Below are 14,811 nucleotides of genomic sequence, written 5' to 3'. Positions count from 1 at the left end.
GTTTCACCACCCTCACATAGCAATGAAGATCGAGTTCGAATCCCACCCTGTAATAATTTCCATATAAACAATTTAATTTGAGAATAGCATTTAGGTGACCAGAACTTCCTCTATAACATTTGGTCCACCCTAACTGGCACATTAATTTGTAAACCATAACTAGACTTCACCGTATAGGCCCCTTTACCATCAGGTATCCAACGCCTACTATCGGAAGCAACATCAACTCGTCTAATATAGAGTTGTTGTGTATCGTGTTACTACTCTGTAAAATAATGTTGCAACAAATTCACCTTCCAACATCTATCTTCTTCCAACCTTGCATCAGGATTAAATTGGGAACCCAAATACTCCCCCATATACGAGTTTTTGACCATCACTGATACATTTTAAAGAACCCAATTCATTGAATAAACATAGGGTGCGTTTGGTTCATAGTCAGAATTGGAATCAAAATCGGAATTAAAATCCTTTGAAATGATCTATTTCGATAGTCTATTTGGTTCAAACAGGAATGAGAATGAAAATTAAAGAGTTAGGCTTCCATCAGGGTAACGCTCGTTCGAGCAGCCTTTATAGCCTTGCATAATTGCATTGGGAATATCTCCACACTTGTGTGATTTATTTCATGGGGAGATATTCACGATGCAAGGTTGAAAGAGGCTGTCGGGACGGTGTGAGCACGGGCTTTCCCTAATCAAAACCAAACTCCTCTCAAGGCCCTATTAGGTTCACCAGAACAGGGGTCTGGAATCAGAATTGGAATGGACTATTCCGATTCCAATTATTTAGTTGGATGGAATTGGAATCCCATTCTCATTATTGGTGGAATGGCATTCCCCATTTGAGGGAATGGTTATTCCCTTCCCCTCTCTTGGGAATGAAATCTAGGGCTACAAGTCGGGCCGGGTTAGGTCGGGTTGAGGCCAACCCTAGCCCAACCCTAACCCTAACCCAACCCGACCTTCAACCCAACCAACCTAACCCTAACTAAATTCCTTCAACCCTAACCCAACCTTCTTCCCATCCTTTAAAACCTTATAGAATTTCTCGATTTTAGATATTAACTCAACTTTCACTATATATATTAATCCTATGTTTCATTAGCATTTGTTTGTTGACATTATTTTTTTGTTCATTTAGTACAAAATTTAGAAAAACAAGTGTTAGAAATGACTATAGTTTATTATGAGTTATGACTTACAATAGATCTTTCTTGGGTGGAAAACAACATAGAGGAGATGAAGAATAAAATTTTCAAAAAACATAAAATAATGTTATTAAGGTTTTAGTCTTTCTGATTAGGATTAAGTGAAGTCATTATCTTAAAAGATATACATGATACTATGTGGTGGGGGCTATACAAATATCATGCATCTAAACAAATCAATGTATATTATATATTACATATAACATATATTTATATATGACATGTACTATAGAGTCGGGTTCGGGTTGGGTCGGGTTGGCTAAGGGGTCAACCCTAATCCAACCCGAAGTAAAGTCGGGTTCATGAATTTCAACCCTAACCCTAACCCGAACATCAACCCGACCCAACCCAACCCAACTTTTTCGGGTTGGGTTCAGGCCAACCTGGCCCAAGTTGCAGCCTTAATGAAATCTCACTCCTGTTGATTTCAATTTCGAGGTCGGTTTTGATCAGGACAAGCTTATCAAAACCGACTCACATGTCACTGGAGTTGTACATTGAGAACATCTCTGGTATTTACATGTCCCCATTCATGGGGAGATGTTCCCAATGTACAACTATAGAGGTATGGGTAGGATTCTTGTGGATAGGACTTACGAGATCCAAATTCCATTCTTCAATCATTTCGTGTTTGATTCACATAAGCATCAACTGCAATAGATGTAAACGTGGAACAACCTAGTCAAGCTGCCTCTTAAAATTGGGCCAGGCTTTCCCTCTTTTAGAAAAATCATATTTTTCAAGGATCAATCTTGAACCAAGAACCGAACCAAATCTGAACAAAAACAGTAGGAAAGGGATATACCTGATACGAAGAAACAATATCTCCCAATGGAGGTGTTCACGCCCAAGGAAGGAACCAAAGATTGCGCCCACTGAAGATGGCGCAGTGCAAGATGGAGCAGAATCAGCAACGTTCTTCAAAAGAACCAGATCCTTCGCAAGAATCAACTAGACCGCACATGAGCATGACTTCCAATCAGTCCTTTCACAAAGTACTGATATCAATATCCAATCTTGATCACTCCTACTGGGAAGAGGAGATCGAACTGGCAGTTGTGGCGGCGACAGGAAGGAAGCGGCAAGAAAGAATTAGCGCAATGGTGTTGTATTCTTTCTTCTATGATTTCAGCTATGAAGAAAATGTGAATTGAATCTCTAAATACTGCCGCCCCCTCCTCCTTTTATAACCTTAAAAGGATCAGCTCCTAATTCCATTAGGAATTGTTGATCCAAATCATATTTGGATCAGAATTCCCTTTAAGTGATAAGGGTAAACCCTTATCTTATCTGCAGATTAGATCAACCCTCTCCTAATCCTATTAGGAGGTTTCCAGATCTGAATCTGTATTCAGATTTGGACTCTCTGAGTGGATAGGGTAAGACCCTATCCTATCTGCTAATCTAATCTCAGATTCGCCCCTTCTTTAACTGATCAAATCAGCCCAGTTCGAAATGGGCTTTAGGCCCATTAATAGTATGTGCTCACTTAACCTTCCAAATTGCTGCCCAGTTGGGCTTCCTTGTATGGCATGGGACCCAAGCATTGATCTACACATCAGCCATAAGGGTTTGGCCCAGCCTTTGGTTACAAGGCCTAGCCGAATTCACTGGAAAACCCAGTGAACCCCTTGAGTCCATCATGTGGACTCTATGGGCCCAACACTTACATTAAGTGGTCCCTGGGCCAAGCCACCTTGTAACACCCAGGGACTGTGGGCAGATGCAAGATTAGCCCATCAGGTATTACCCTCAATGGTCTTACACTTAACCTCTCAGCCCATAATGATCATACACTGCTCAACAAGAGAAGACCTCTCCCTCGGCTGCAAGGAACAATGTTGCACTCTCTTCTCACAAGGATCCCGGGAATTAAAACATTTTACAAACAATTTGAAACCGTAACATATATATACTTTTATATCTCATATAAAATATATTTTGCAAAACAAATCTCAACGATTGAAATCGGTTGCGGCAGTCTTGGTTTCCATCAGAGAGAGTGCATCCCCGATCATTACCTTTGTCCGACAAAGGGGCTGATCCTAACACTATGATCACCCACTCAGATGAATTCTCAGACTGTCCCAACATACCCAGGTTTTGACCCCCTCTAAGGATCTCACTGATTGGCATATCAAAGACAGCCCAATCCGACACCCAGTGCAGTATCATAATCGAGTCTAGGGGTCAGGTGTAACTTTCCAGTTTTGCCCACTAATCTCCAAGGTCCAGGGCAATACTGGAAATCTAGTCCGGTTCAAGGTTTCAAGTGATCCTACACTGCATGTGCTTTGGGTCTCACCCTGGCAGCTGAAACAGGCCACCCCAACACTTGGCAGCACACCAGCGTCAGCCTTAGCAAGATAAATCTCCCCAGACTTATCCAACGGCTGTGAACATTCTAAACTAACACGTGTCTCAATAAGTGTCCAATTTAAGGGTATTACACAGAAACACACCGCAAGAACATGAATCAAATATGCACTTTATACATTTACAATAAATGTCATAAGTACATCAAACTGATTGTAGCTAAGGGCATACAACTGCCTAACACCTACAACTTGGGCCCAAGCCCGACCCTCATAAAAAGCTTGAAGCCCGGCCTTGGTCCCGAGCCCGAAGTCAAGCTTAACTTTTTGTCGCTCTATCATTGAACAGAGAGAGAAAAAAATAAAAAAAAATGTATATATTAAATTATTAATATATATATATGATAATAAATATTATAGATTTTATATTATATAAATTAGTCGGGTTGGGCTCAGGCCAGACTTTTTTGATAAATCCCGAGCCCAGCCTAAAACACAACTAGGCTTGGTGTTTTGGGCTTGAGGTCAGGCCCGCAAGCTTAACTACATGTCCAAGCCCGACCGGGGTGCGGGCTAGGCCATCAGGCTACCTGGCCCATGAACAGGTCTACTTAAAATCTAGATTTTTATTAATAATAAATTTATAAAAATTTCACAAAATTAGTAAAATAATAAAAGAGAACAAAGAGGGTTGGTTAGGTGGACAATTGAGTTTTTAATTTACAGTATAGATAACAATAATTTGGTGAAGGGTTGTACGAAGTAGGACAGCGCACCATAGAAATTGAGTACTGTCTAATAATGCATGTGATGTATAAATGGAGATATTCTGCAATATCTATCCTTTTGGTAATGTAGTAGGTCATGTGACCTAAGTATGATATATGTATGTGTAGGTACATCACAAACAATGTTAAACGAATATTATACAAATGTTTGTAATGATTTATCACACATTTGTGATGAACTTGGAACTCGCGTAAGCATGCGATGAACTTATGACCTGAGATGAGCTTAGGACCCACGTGAACTTGCGATGAGATTAAGGTCGTCGCACAACCGCAACATGTGCAAGTTTATCGTAGGCCAGAAACAAGTAAATGAAATACGTGTGCGCTAATAACGCGTGTCATGGGATGCCTCGTAGGCTTAAAGAGGACACGCGAGATAAGTAGTGATGTCATCTACTTCACGTCAATTTAAAAGGGTCACGAGAGGAAGTAGCACACTTGTATTATGAGAATCCTCAAATGAAAGGAAAGCTCGTCCTTGAGATATCTCATAAGACACATGGCGAAACCCTAGCAGTGTTCCCTGACAACTGACACCGAATCCAAGATTCCCTTCCCTAATAGGAATCAAACACTTTTGCCTCTTTCCTATCGGGACCTTGGGATCTCTCCCTATAAATAGAGAGATCATCATTCTATCACTTCATTTGCCCTATCTTTTAGCCTATCACCTACTCCCAACTTTCCTTTGTCCTTCAAGGAGACCCCTATACATAGCCTTATCTCCCTACCCATAGTATGCAAAATAACGAAAGGGATGGTGACTCTCTTGGTAGGGTCTCTAGCTGAATTGGGATCCATTCCTCACAAAGCATGCTTTTATATCAACTTCACAATCACATCCCACCTTGTATTAGGAACATCTCTCCATGAATAATAAATATAAGTATGGGAGATGTTCCCAATGTGCAAACAGGACATGCTGTGAGGTTGGTGTGAGGCATGCTATGTTAGGAACATATCCAGACTCTTTCTAGTTAGTCATAGGGAGGCTTGGGATCAAAACCTATAGCCACCCAGTGGGGTTTGTGGGTAGGGGTGCTCATAGTTCGATTAACAGAACCATGGGTTATATTTTCTAACGAAACCAGTACTTATCGATTTTTGGAAAACCAGTAACCGAAACCAATCAGTTAACCAGTTGACCGGTTCAATTAACCATTGATTCGGTTCAGCGATTTTTTGGTTTTTTAATTTTTACAATATATTTTATAAAAATATATAATATTATATTTTAAATAATAAATAATATATCATATATTATAAATATATATTTATATATAATACATATTTATTAGTTTATAATATATAAAAAAATATGAAATATATAATATACATAAATATATATATGATATACAGAAACATATGTATACCGGTCGGTTCGGTTAACCGCTTATTTACTTTATTGGTTAATCAAAACCAAACCTGTACCTTTGGTTTTTTAAAAATATCGAAACCGAATTGACCGACTCAGTTAACCGATTTTTCAGTTTGGTTTAGTCAATTTTTTCAATCGATTCAATTTTTTTGCTTTTTTTTTGCTCACACCTATTCGTGGGTAAAAACTTTTAGGCGGGACTACGCCCAGCTGTACACCCCCTCCAAATCGACAATAATAAATAGATGTATCAAAATATAACATGGGTTAGGTGTTTCACCACTATAAAGAGCAGAGGTAACTATAATTTATTCATATAATGTCTTTTTATTCCCTAATAGCCACACCTAAAAAAACACCTTGCTAGGATAAAATAGGCAAATTTGAATCTTATCCATCGGATTTACTGGATTCAAAACAATTGTAATCGGATATTGAATGGTATTATAAAATAAACTAAAATTGATCAAAATATCATATGTTAATTATAAATAAAGTCAACTAAAATGACTTTAATATTGTATATTATGAACATGAGTTGAAAATTATTTGTGTGAAACTTGAATATGTGATAATTTAATAAAAACACAACATTTAAGCAATTATTATTATTGGTAATTTTTCTTGTTTTTTGTGTGATTCAAATTAATTGTCTTTTGTTGTTGCTTTTTAATATTTTATCCTTTCTGCTTTGTCTGCTAGGGCATTACCTTGAGTCTTACATGGGTTAGGAAGAGCACTCCTCTATGCGTGTCTGCCCGCCACACTGTCTTGTGTTGTGCCGTGCACATAGGTCCATGACTCTTGCCCTATTTTTATTTATTTTTTATTTTATTTTTTCCATTAAATCTTTAACGCTTTAACCAAGAGTTCATTTCTAAATGTTTTGTAACCACCCACTCTCCCTTTGCGTAAAATAACTCCCAAAGTTTATGGGAGTTGTTGGTAAACATTTTTTTCTTGGGTTTTCTTAGTGGTCAGGACATCTATGTTTATATTGCATGAACTTTGCCCTTTTAGAGGACTTCTTTTTCTCTTCTTCTGAATGCAACTTTTGCTCTCCCGTACTGTGTTTTTCCTCTTTCATTGGTTGAATCGTTTTGGACACACATAACATACCGGTTCACTGTTTTGGATTGTGAGTGCACACAATGCCAAGACTAAGAATTGTTGTATCTTGGAGGCCGACCACCAGAATCCTTCTGCACTAACAGAAATACTCCAAGAGACAGCTAAATTGGTTTTAAGGAAAGCAGACACTTGCCACGACTCAGCTACACCGATAAATTTTCATCAGTTCTTTATCATATTACTATTTTATTTTCATATAGTTCGGTTTTGCTTGTTTGGATTCTGGTTTTATCTCTATTACAGCCATACTAGTTCATATTCTCCAACAATTATTAGTAGATACATTAATATTAATGTTAAGTATATGTGATAAAACATATATAAATTGAATCAAATTAGATTTTATCTAATCAAATAGGGGCGGAATCACATTTGATCTAATAATAAACTAATTGAATTCAGAATATCGTTAATGAGATCAAATTCAAATTTAGACAATTAGATACTATTATTTGCAGCCATAAGATAAAAAAAATAGAAATGTCGGAAGAAGAAGAAATGAAAAGCTCACAAGCATAAAGTTTTATTAATAAAATGATTAATTAGATTCATAAGAACAATTAAGGGTCTGTTTAGGAGGGCTGAAAGATTTGATTGAGTTTTTTTTTTTTTTTTGGAGAAGCTACTAAAAAGATGCATGTGTGGAAAACGATTTTTTATTTTTTTTTGTTTATTTCACTGATATTCCTGGTGTGCAGTTGGGTAAATATGGCAAGCTGTGTTATGGTCAGCAGATTCAGACCCCACCAAACAATGCTTTATATTATTTGAATGGGGCCCACCTTATAAAGCCAGAAACTACTATGTAAGATCTATTCCAAATAGGTTAGAAATAAAGAATAGTATTTCAGGAATTCAAATTAGTTGGCACACATCGGACTGGACAACTTATCATGTGTGAATAGCACTAGTGTTATGGATGCATAAAGTGTGGATTCCACGTGTATGGAACAGTGGTGTGTGTTCACTTGTGATAGGTTACCTAGACCGGTGTTTGTGATTTTGTCTCCAGCCCATCCGGTTTCATATATTTCAATGGACAAGAGCATAAGTGAGAGGCAATCATACAAAGGGCTGGGTTAATGTGCCAATAGGATAAGAAGATGCGAAAGTAGGGTTGCCAGATCATTCAATCCCTACCCGACCAAACCAAACCGATAGTGTTGGTTTTGGTTTGATTCTGTGATTTTGTCCCGATTGGTAATTGGATCAGTTCTGGTTCTCACTTGCTCCAAATCAATTATTAAATTAATAATATATAAAAGTTTTCTATTTTTTATAATTTTTATTATATTTTGTATTTCAAAGAGCAAATTTGATAATAAGATCATTTTAGTTAAAAATGCTTGATTTATTAATATATAAAATTTTACTATTTTATTGTCATTTTTATTAAGGTTATATTATCAAAAATAAAGTTTGAAGTCCTTATAATCATAATCAGTACAATTGGGTAAGACCTGATTATCTCAATTAATAATCAGGCGCTTCATGGTCTATGGTTTTGTCTCGATTAATAATTGGTTCAAGATTAGTACATCTTGTCCCAAACCAAACACGATCATTTGACATCCCAGCTACAGTTTAATCAAAGAAAGAACAATGGGAAGACGATGTAATGTGAGAAAGAAAAAGCAAAACTGAGGTTGACACATGGGATAAAGAAGAATTAGTGATTTTTAATTTGTTTTTTTTTTGTGATTTTTGGGAAAAAAAAACAAAAAAACAAAGCGATTCCTGAAATCAATCCATCTTGAGGGATCACCATTTTTGGTGATTCCATTCTTTGGTGGATGACATGGCATGGCATCTAACATGTCTCCAAAAAATTATTCCAAGAAAAGTAAAATCATCTTTGAGAATTCAGTACCAAACAAACTACTTATATGACATAAATGATACCAAACAACAATATTTGGTGATCATTCAAAAATCACTTATTTTAAAAATCACCGATTTCTAGATAAGGGAGGAAGAATCACTTAAGTTGTGTTTGATTTGTCGATTCTACTTGCAACATTATAGGTTGGTCAATAAAAAAATATCAGCACGAGAATGCAACTGCTTCAACATCACGAGCACTGTAATTTAGGTAGCAGTTCCTTCAATATCACGGGCTGGGCAATTGTGGGAACTGGGAAGGGAGTCTCGACCCCACCCACTCGATACTTTTCAAATGGGGTCGGGACTTTGCACTTACGTAGAAGGATCATAGGGCGAGAAGGCAATTCCCATTTTGATTCTATTGCACCTTTACGTTCAGAGAAGGTTAGTTGATCAGTAGGACAATTGCTTCATTTTCTTAGGTGGGCAAGCTGGATTCGTTGCAAAAGTGTAAAGAGATTCTTAGGAGGCCATGTATGTGAACCACCACGGCACCACTTAGCTTTAATAATGATGAGTTGAAGCTACATATTTTGACAAGTAAAGGTACCAAAAGTATGGATAGATAAAGATTCCTGAGATATTCTGAATTGAGGGCACCCCTCTCTGTATATGCGCATATGTTTCTCTTTTCCCTTTCTTAGAGGATGAAACTCTTCAAAAAGGCATCTCTCCCTTACACTCAAACCCCAACCCCCCAAAGCAATTTCAATAAGGCGAGCTATTCGACAAGGTTACGAGTCATGGATCCCAGCTTATGGATGAAGGTGCAGTTGTACATTACCGAATTTAATAGCTGAAACCATCTAGAGAAAATCCTTACATCCATAAAGCTTTATGATACTACAGTTGTAGATATAGGTATGACAGTTAAAACCGGCCCTAAAGCTAAAGGCCTGAATCTTATCTTATAATAAAAAAGAGAAAATCCGCAGTAATAAACAAAATATTGAAAAAAAATAAAGAAAACATTACAAGTTACACTGATCCCCTCTTCCCCCAATCGCGCGGCCATCTCCCTCTTCACAGTTCACACACATGCCTCAATCCTAGGCTCGAATGAGAAGGCAGACATGAACTCCCTAGGCTTCCCATTCACAAAACATTTGGGCAATTCAATCCAACCATTTGTCACCAAATCACATAAGAAACAAGAACCAAACTCCGTTCCCGTGGAGTTGACACAGATGAGTATCTGATCTCCATACCCCACACAGTTAATATCCGCTTTCCCGCCATAGAATTCGTGTGACATGGCCGGAGGCATAACTGCAATCTGATGCCACAATCGGTTCTCTTCAGAGAACCTCCACACCCTAAGACTTGCGCTTTCCAGTAATTCCGACAAAACAACCAACAACATCTCACCCCTACACTCAATGACATCGATGGAATACTCAAAATAGAGAGGCAGCAATCTCGGATATTCGGAGAAGCACTTCTTGGCCAGGTTGCATGCCACAACCGTCCCCGTTGAGCTAAGAAAATAAATAATCTCTTCGCCATCTTTAACAGTTATAACCGATGAGTATTGCTTAGATGGGCTCCTCTGCATGTTGGTAGCCACAACGTCCCCAGCTTTACTCAGAAAATAAAGAGTCTCATCTCCGCTAGACTCAGATTCTAGTGAATTTCTGTTGGTGTTCCGAATTAGAGTAATCTCTTCTTCCCACTGATTTGTCCCCGAATCGTAGACCTTGGCGGAGAGGTTGGGGAGGTCACCGCAGACCAAGACAAGCTTGTAAGAGGAGCGGTTGGCGGATGAAACCATTGCAATGGCATCAAGTGTCTGACTTTGATTGGTTGTACACACCGGAGGAAGTTCACGGTATGCACCTGTAACTGGGTTGCAGACAACGAATTCCCCTGAAACGGTGCGGAAACAGATCAAACCACCAGAAGCGGCAACTGGAATGGAATTGTGGCCGGGGTTTTGTTGGAGATGAAGGGAGTGATTGAGATTTTTCCAGTTCTTTTCAGCAGTATCAAAGACAATGGATTGGTCAAGATTGGGATCGACCATAAAAAACCAGGGATCCCGGGAGGGAATCTGAGAGCAAGCGAGTAGAAAAGTTGCAGACTCTGCAACACAACTCCATCTTTTGCACACTGAACGAAGGCGGCAGAAGCTCGATGTTGGCAGCCATGCAAGAACCTTTTCGAGCAGGTCCTGATTCAACTCGTCAAACGACAAGTCCAACATCCCACGATCTTCTTCTTCTGGTAGTTTTCTCTTCCGGGTTTTCTTCGACGCCCAACCCTGATCTCGTTCCATGAATTGGGAGTATATAAGAAAAAAACTGCAAGAATGAACGGAGATGACAGTTCTATCAGTAAAAGGAATCTCTCTGTCTGTCAACAGAGGCACCGAAAGTAGATACTAGAAATAATAAAATATAAGAGAAGAATGCGTGGGGATCAAATCAAATTTAAGAATTTGCGGGACGAGTTAGGGAAAATGTTATTTTAAGACAATTCTGTGTTTTGAAAACCAAAATTGTTAGAAATGAAAAGATGTTAGCAACTCCGTAAAATTATAACTCAAGATTCAAGAATTCTGTTTATTAATTAGATTTTTCTCCTTTCTTTTTGAAAAAAAAAAATACAGAATGAAAGTTCTAAATGAAACAGAAGATTAAGGAAGAAATAATAACTTCATCACGATAACTCAGAATTTTTAAGAAATTTTTATCACAGTCCTTCCAACCCAAGAACCAAAAAGACCAAGTGTGAGAAAAATGAAGGAACCCGCAAAATAGTCGCGGTTCATACAAAATAGAAAAAACGCAAGATAAGGATCTCTTCTTGAGTCAGTACATGTGAAATACAGAGGTCACCGTCACAAAGCGAACAAATAAACTCTTCTTTTTTGTCTCTTTTTGTTGTTTAGACATAAGAGAGCCCCAAGAAATTTCTCAGTTATGTAGTTCGTCAACAATGTACCGAAAACCCCAAAACATTTTACATACGTCGCAGCAGAAGAACGCTCTCTCTCTCTCTCTCTCAAGTCTGGCAGGGAACCTGAAAATAGTTTAAATCGCATCTGCTGCAATCATACCTTAAAAAGAAACCAAGCATCTTTTAACAAGATTGTTAAAACTTCAGCAAAAGGTAAACCTTTTTCGATCAATAGCTCTAAACACTGGACATTAGATAGAAGAGATGAACCTTTTTTTGGTATCAGAAGAGATGAACTTCATGTGGCACGTTTCAGCAAGTTCCCAAAAAACTTCATTGATAAAAAATGGGCACTTAAAATCAAAAATCAAAAACCAAGATGGAATAGTAGAAGCATTATTATTAGGTAACAACGCAAAAAGCGGCATAAACCAAAATTAAAAATATGGAACAAAAACCTCGAATAGTCAAATCCAGGTTACCCTTATCTGTTCCTTACAGAGAACTCATATATACCCAGAAAATAAAATGTTTCCATGAACAGAAAAGCATGAGCCTATTTGAAAAGGAAAATGCCCGATGAAAGCTTCATAAATTATTTTCTTTTTTTTTTCTTTTGGGGGAGTGGGGTGTAAAGATGAAAGCTTCTTAAATTCGAAAATTCAAAAATCGATCGATGAGAAACAGAACCTATCTGAGACAGGATTACAGGAAATTTACCTGTTAGCTGAGCTCCTGGCCCTTCAGTCCCCAGAACGTGTGAATGAGAATGAAAGGTAAACAGCTCTACCTTCCTGGCAACAAATATATTATACAAACACAGGCGTTCTATTCATATAAAGATAGAAAGAGGGAGAGGGGGGAAGGACGAAGCTTCCGGCTCTTTTTGTTCGCGTTGACAGAGAGGGGAAAAAACAGAAGTTGTATAGAGATGGTGAGCCGGAATCCGAACCGGTCCGGCTCCATGTGACCTTCAGCTGACAATGATCGGTTCGAAGAAGGAGCCCTGCTGCACGGTGCACCGTGCACGCTGCAGAGGGTATCAAAAGAGAACCAAAGAAAAATTGAATTATTGTCTCTCCCTCTCTCTCTCTCTCTCTCCCCCCCCCCCTTCTTTTTCTTTCTGAAGTACGCCGAAAGGGCCATTGTTGCGTCGTCCTTATGTAGACAGTGAAGACTGTCCACCTTAATCCTTAGCCTAAATGAATTTGATTAATAAATTTAAGTCTCTCAGATTGATATAATGTGCTGAGTTTTTTTTTTAATTTTTCGGTAGTAGTGCCGAGGTTTATCATCAACAGTGTTAATTCTATGAATAAAATCAAGAAAGAATAAATTTAAGTAACCAACAGTATTATACGAAAATCTTCGCAATCTACTAGATTAAACCACAGCCTCTGTAATCTGGTATGATCCACTCCTTAAAAGGACACTATCACGACCCTTCTCTCGGTAAGCGACTATTTTAGATGGGTAGTTTAGTCCAATGGCCATGCTTAATGTATGTTGTTAATTTTCAATAATTTGCACAATGTTTTTGGCTTGTGGTTGAATTGACCAGTTCAACCGGTTGATTTTTCAACCCGGTCAAATTTCAGAGTGTATTTATTAGTTACGAAAAAAACATTAGTTTTATCAACAACCACGTGATCTAGTCAGTTGAACTCTTGAACCATTTTACTGAGTCTGTCTGTGGGTGATGAATCAGACATTAATTCTCTTTTTATTTAACCATTCTCATTATAAATAATAATAATAATAATAATAATAATTTAAACTATCATATTTAGTTTTTTTAAACTGATACGGGAAGGATATACTAACTATCTAAAAAATTTGTGACAAATCAACTAGTATTATAAATATGGTAGCCAATCAGTTGGTAATTATCAAAATTTACGGATGGGTTTTAATTGGCTAAAGTTCTTCCAATATCTTTACAGCATTATAGATTTTTCTTAATAAATACGCTCATTTTTTGCAAAATTCTTATATCTTTTAATTTTTTTTATTTGATTTATAACATCACAAGTGAACTCATTTGACCTAAGTTAAATCACTTGCAAATAAGGTTATAAATGATCACTGATGGGTATTTCATTGAATTAAGAAACTCTTATTAGGGGTGTTCATAGGTCGGGTTGGGTCGGTTTGAGTTATTTTCTTCAACCGATTTGATTTAGTCGGTTTACTCATTGATTAAATCGAAACCGATCGACTCTGAAGCAAAACCAACCCAAACATGAAGGGTCGGTTTATCGGTTTAGTCGGTTTTTAAATATATTTTAAACTAAAATATCTAATTATGTTTAAGTTTATTTCTTTTTAGTTTTTATGCAAAATCAAAATATAAATTTAAACCGATTAATTTTTTATGTAAAACTGATTTTTTTTGTCAATATATATTTAAATTTATACATAAATATTGTACCATTGTATTATATTTGTATTGGTTTTAAGTTTATTTCTTTTTAGTTTTTATGCAAAATCAAAATATAAATTTAAACCGATTAATTTTTTATGTAAAACTGATTTTTTTTTGTCAATATATATTTAAATTTATACATAAATATTGTACCATTGTATTATATTTGTATTGGTTTTGCATTTTTAGTTTTTATCATAAATAACCATTTTTTCAAAGTTCAAACAAACACAAATAAAATATATCAACCTTTAACATATAGGGTAGGAACTAATTAATAATTACTTAAACAGTTAAACATATAGAATCAATTCGATTCGTCTCGATTTCAGTTTTCATGTATAAAAATCGAAACCAAATCGAATTGTCAATTTATTTTCTCATACAAACCAAAACCAACCAACTCAGGTTGGGTCGGACCGGTTTAATTGGTTTGACATTTAATGTGAACACCCCTGACCCCTATAGAACTGTGAATGGGTCAGTCTGGTTCGGGACAGGTTGTATGAGTCCCAAGCCAATTATTTGGCTCCAGAACTAGAACTGTCCCATTTATTAAGGACAATTGGGTCTGACCCAATAAGACCTGATTATTATTTAAGATTTACAATTTTCAATAATAATAATAATTTAAAACTTTATTTTTGATCAAATAACCTTAATAAAAATGATTATATTGATAAAACAAGTGTTTTTTAGGTAAGCAATAGTACAACTCACTAAAAGACAAATAGACCTTATAAAACAAGTGATTAACAAAAATCACAAGAAAACCATGA

General features: G+C 36.9%; 1 protein-coding gene across 8 annotated transcripts; it reads right to left on the bottom strand.

The window, feature by feature from the left end:
* Window positions 1-9,516: 9,516 nt before the first annotated feature.
* Window positions 9,517-12,737, bottom strand: LOC104600455 (F-box only protein 13-like). Of its 8 annotated transcripts, none has more exons than XM_088892484.1 (3): window positions 12,328-12,716; window positions 11,527-11,938; window positions 9,517-11,009 (listed from the first exon to the last, which is right to left on the bottom strand). In XM_088892484.1, the coding sequence occupies exons 2-3, from the start codon at window positions 11,601-11,603 to the stop codon at window positions 9,740-9,742; spliced, it is 1,347 nt and encodes a 448-aa protein (XP_088748610.1). In that variant the 5' UTR covers window positions 11,604-11,938; window positions 12,328-12,716; the 3' UTR covers window positions 9,517-9,739. The 8 variants fall into 8 exon arrangements, with proteins under 8 accessions (XP_088748610.1, XP_010261681.1, XP_010261682.1 ...); XM_010263379.3 differs by having other exon boundaries at window positions 11,527-11,730; XM_010263380.3 differs by having other exon boundaries at window positions 11,878-11,938; window positions 12,328-12,715.
* Window positions 12,738-14,811: the final 2,074 nt, after the last annotated feature.

This window comes from Nelumbo nucifera, chromosome 8 (genome assembly GCF_055504915.1).
Source record: "Nelumbo nucifera cultivar China Antique chromosome 8, China Antique-T2T, whole genome shotgun sequence".
Taxonomy (NCBI): domain Eukaryota; kingdom Viridiplantae; phylum Streptophyta; class Magnoliopsida; order Proteales; family Nelumbonaceae; genus Nelumbo; species Nelumbo nucifera.
The sequence above is the reverse complement of the archived record's forward strand: the minus strand, read 5'-3'. Positions and strand labels throughout refer to the sequence as shown.

What these genes read in the sequence shown, in the direction of transcription:
- LOC104600455 (XM_088892483.1), bottom strand. Translation starts at nt 12,035, where the DNA reads ATGCCGCTTTTTGCGTTGTTACCTAATAATAATGCTTCTACTATTCCA. An exon ending in TCTTCTGATACCAAAAAAAG is followed by an intron (nt 11,010 to 11,877) that starts GTTCATCTCTTC and finishes TCATTCTTGCAG; the next exon opens with TTTTTTTCTTATATACTCCC.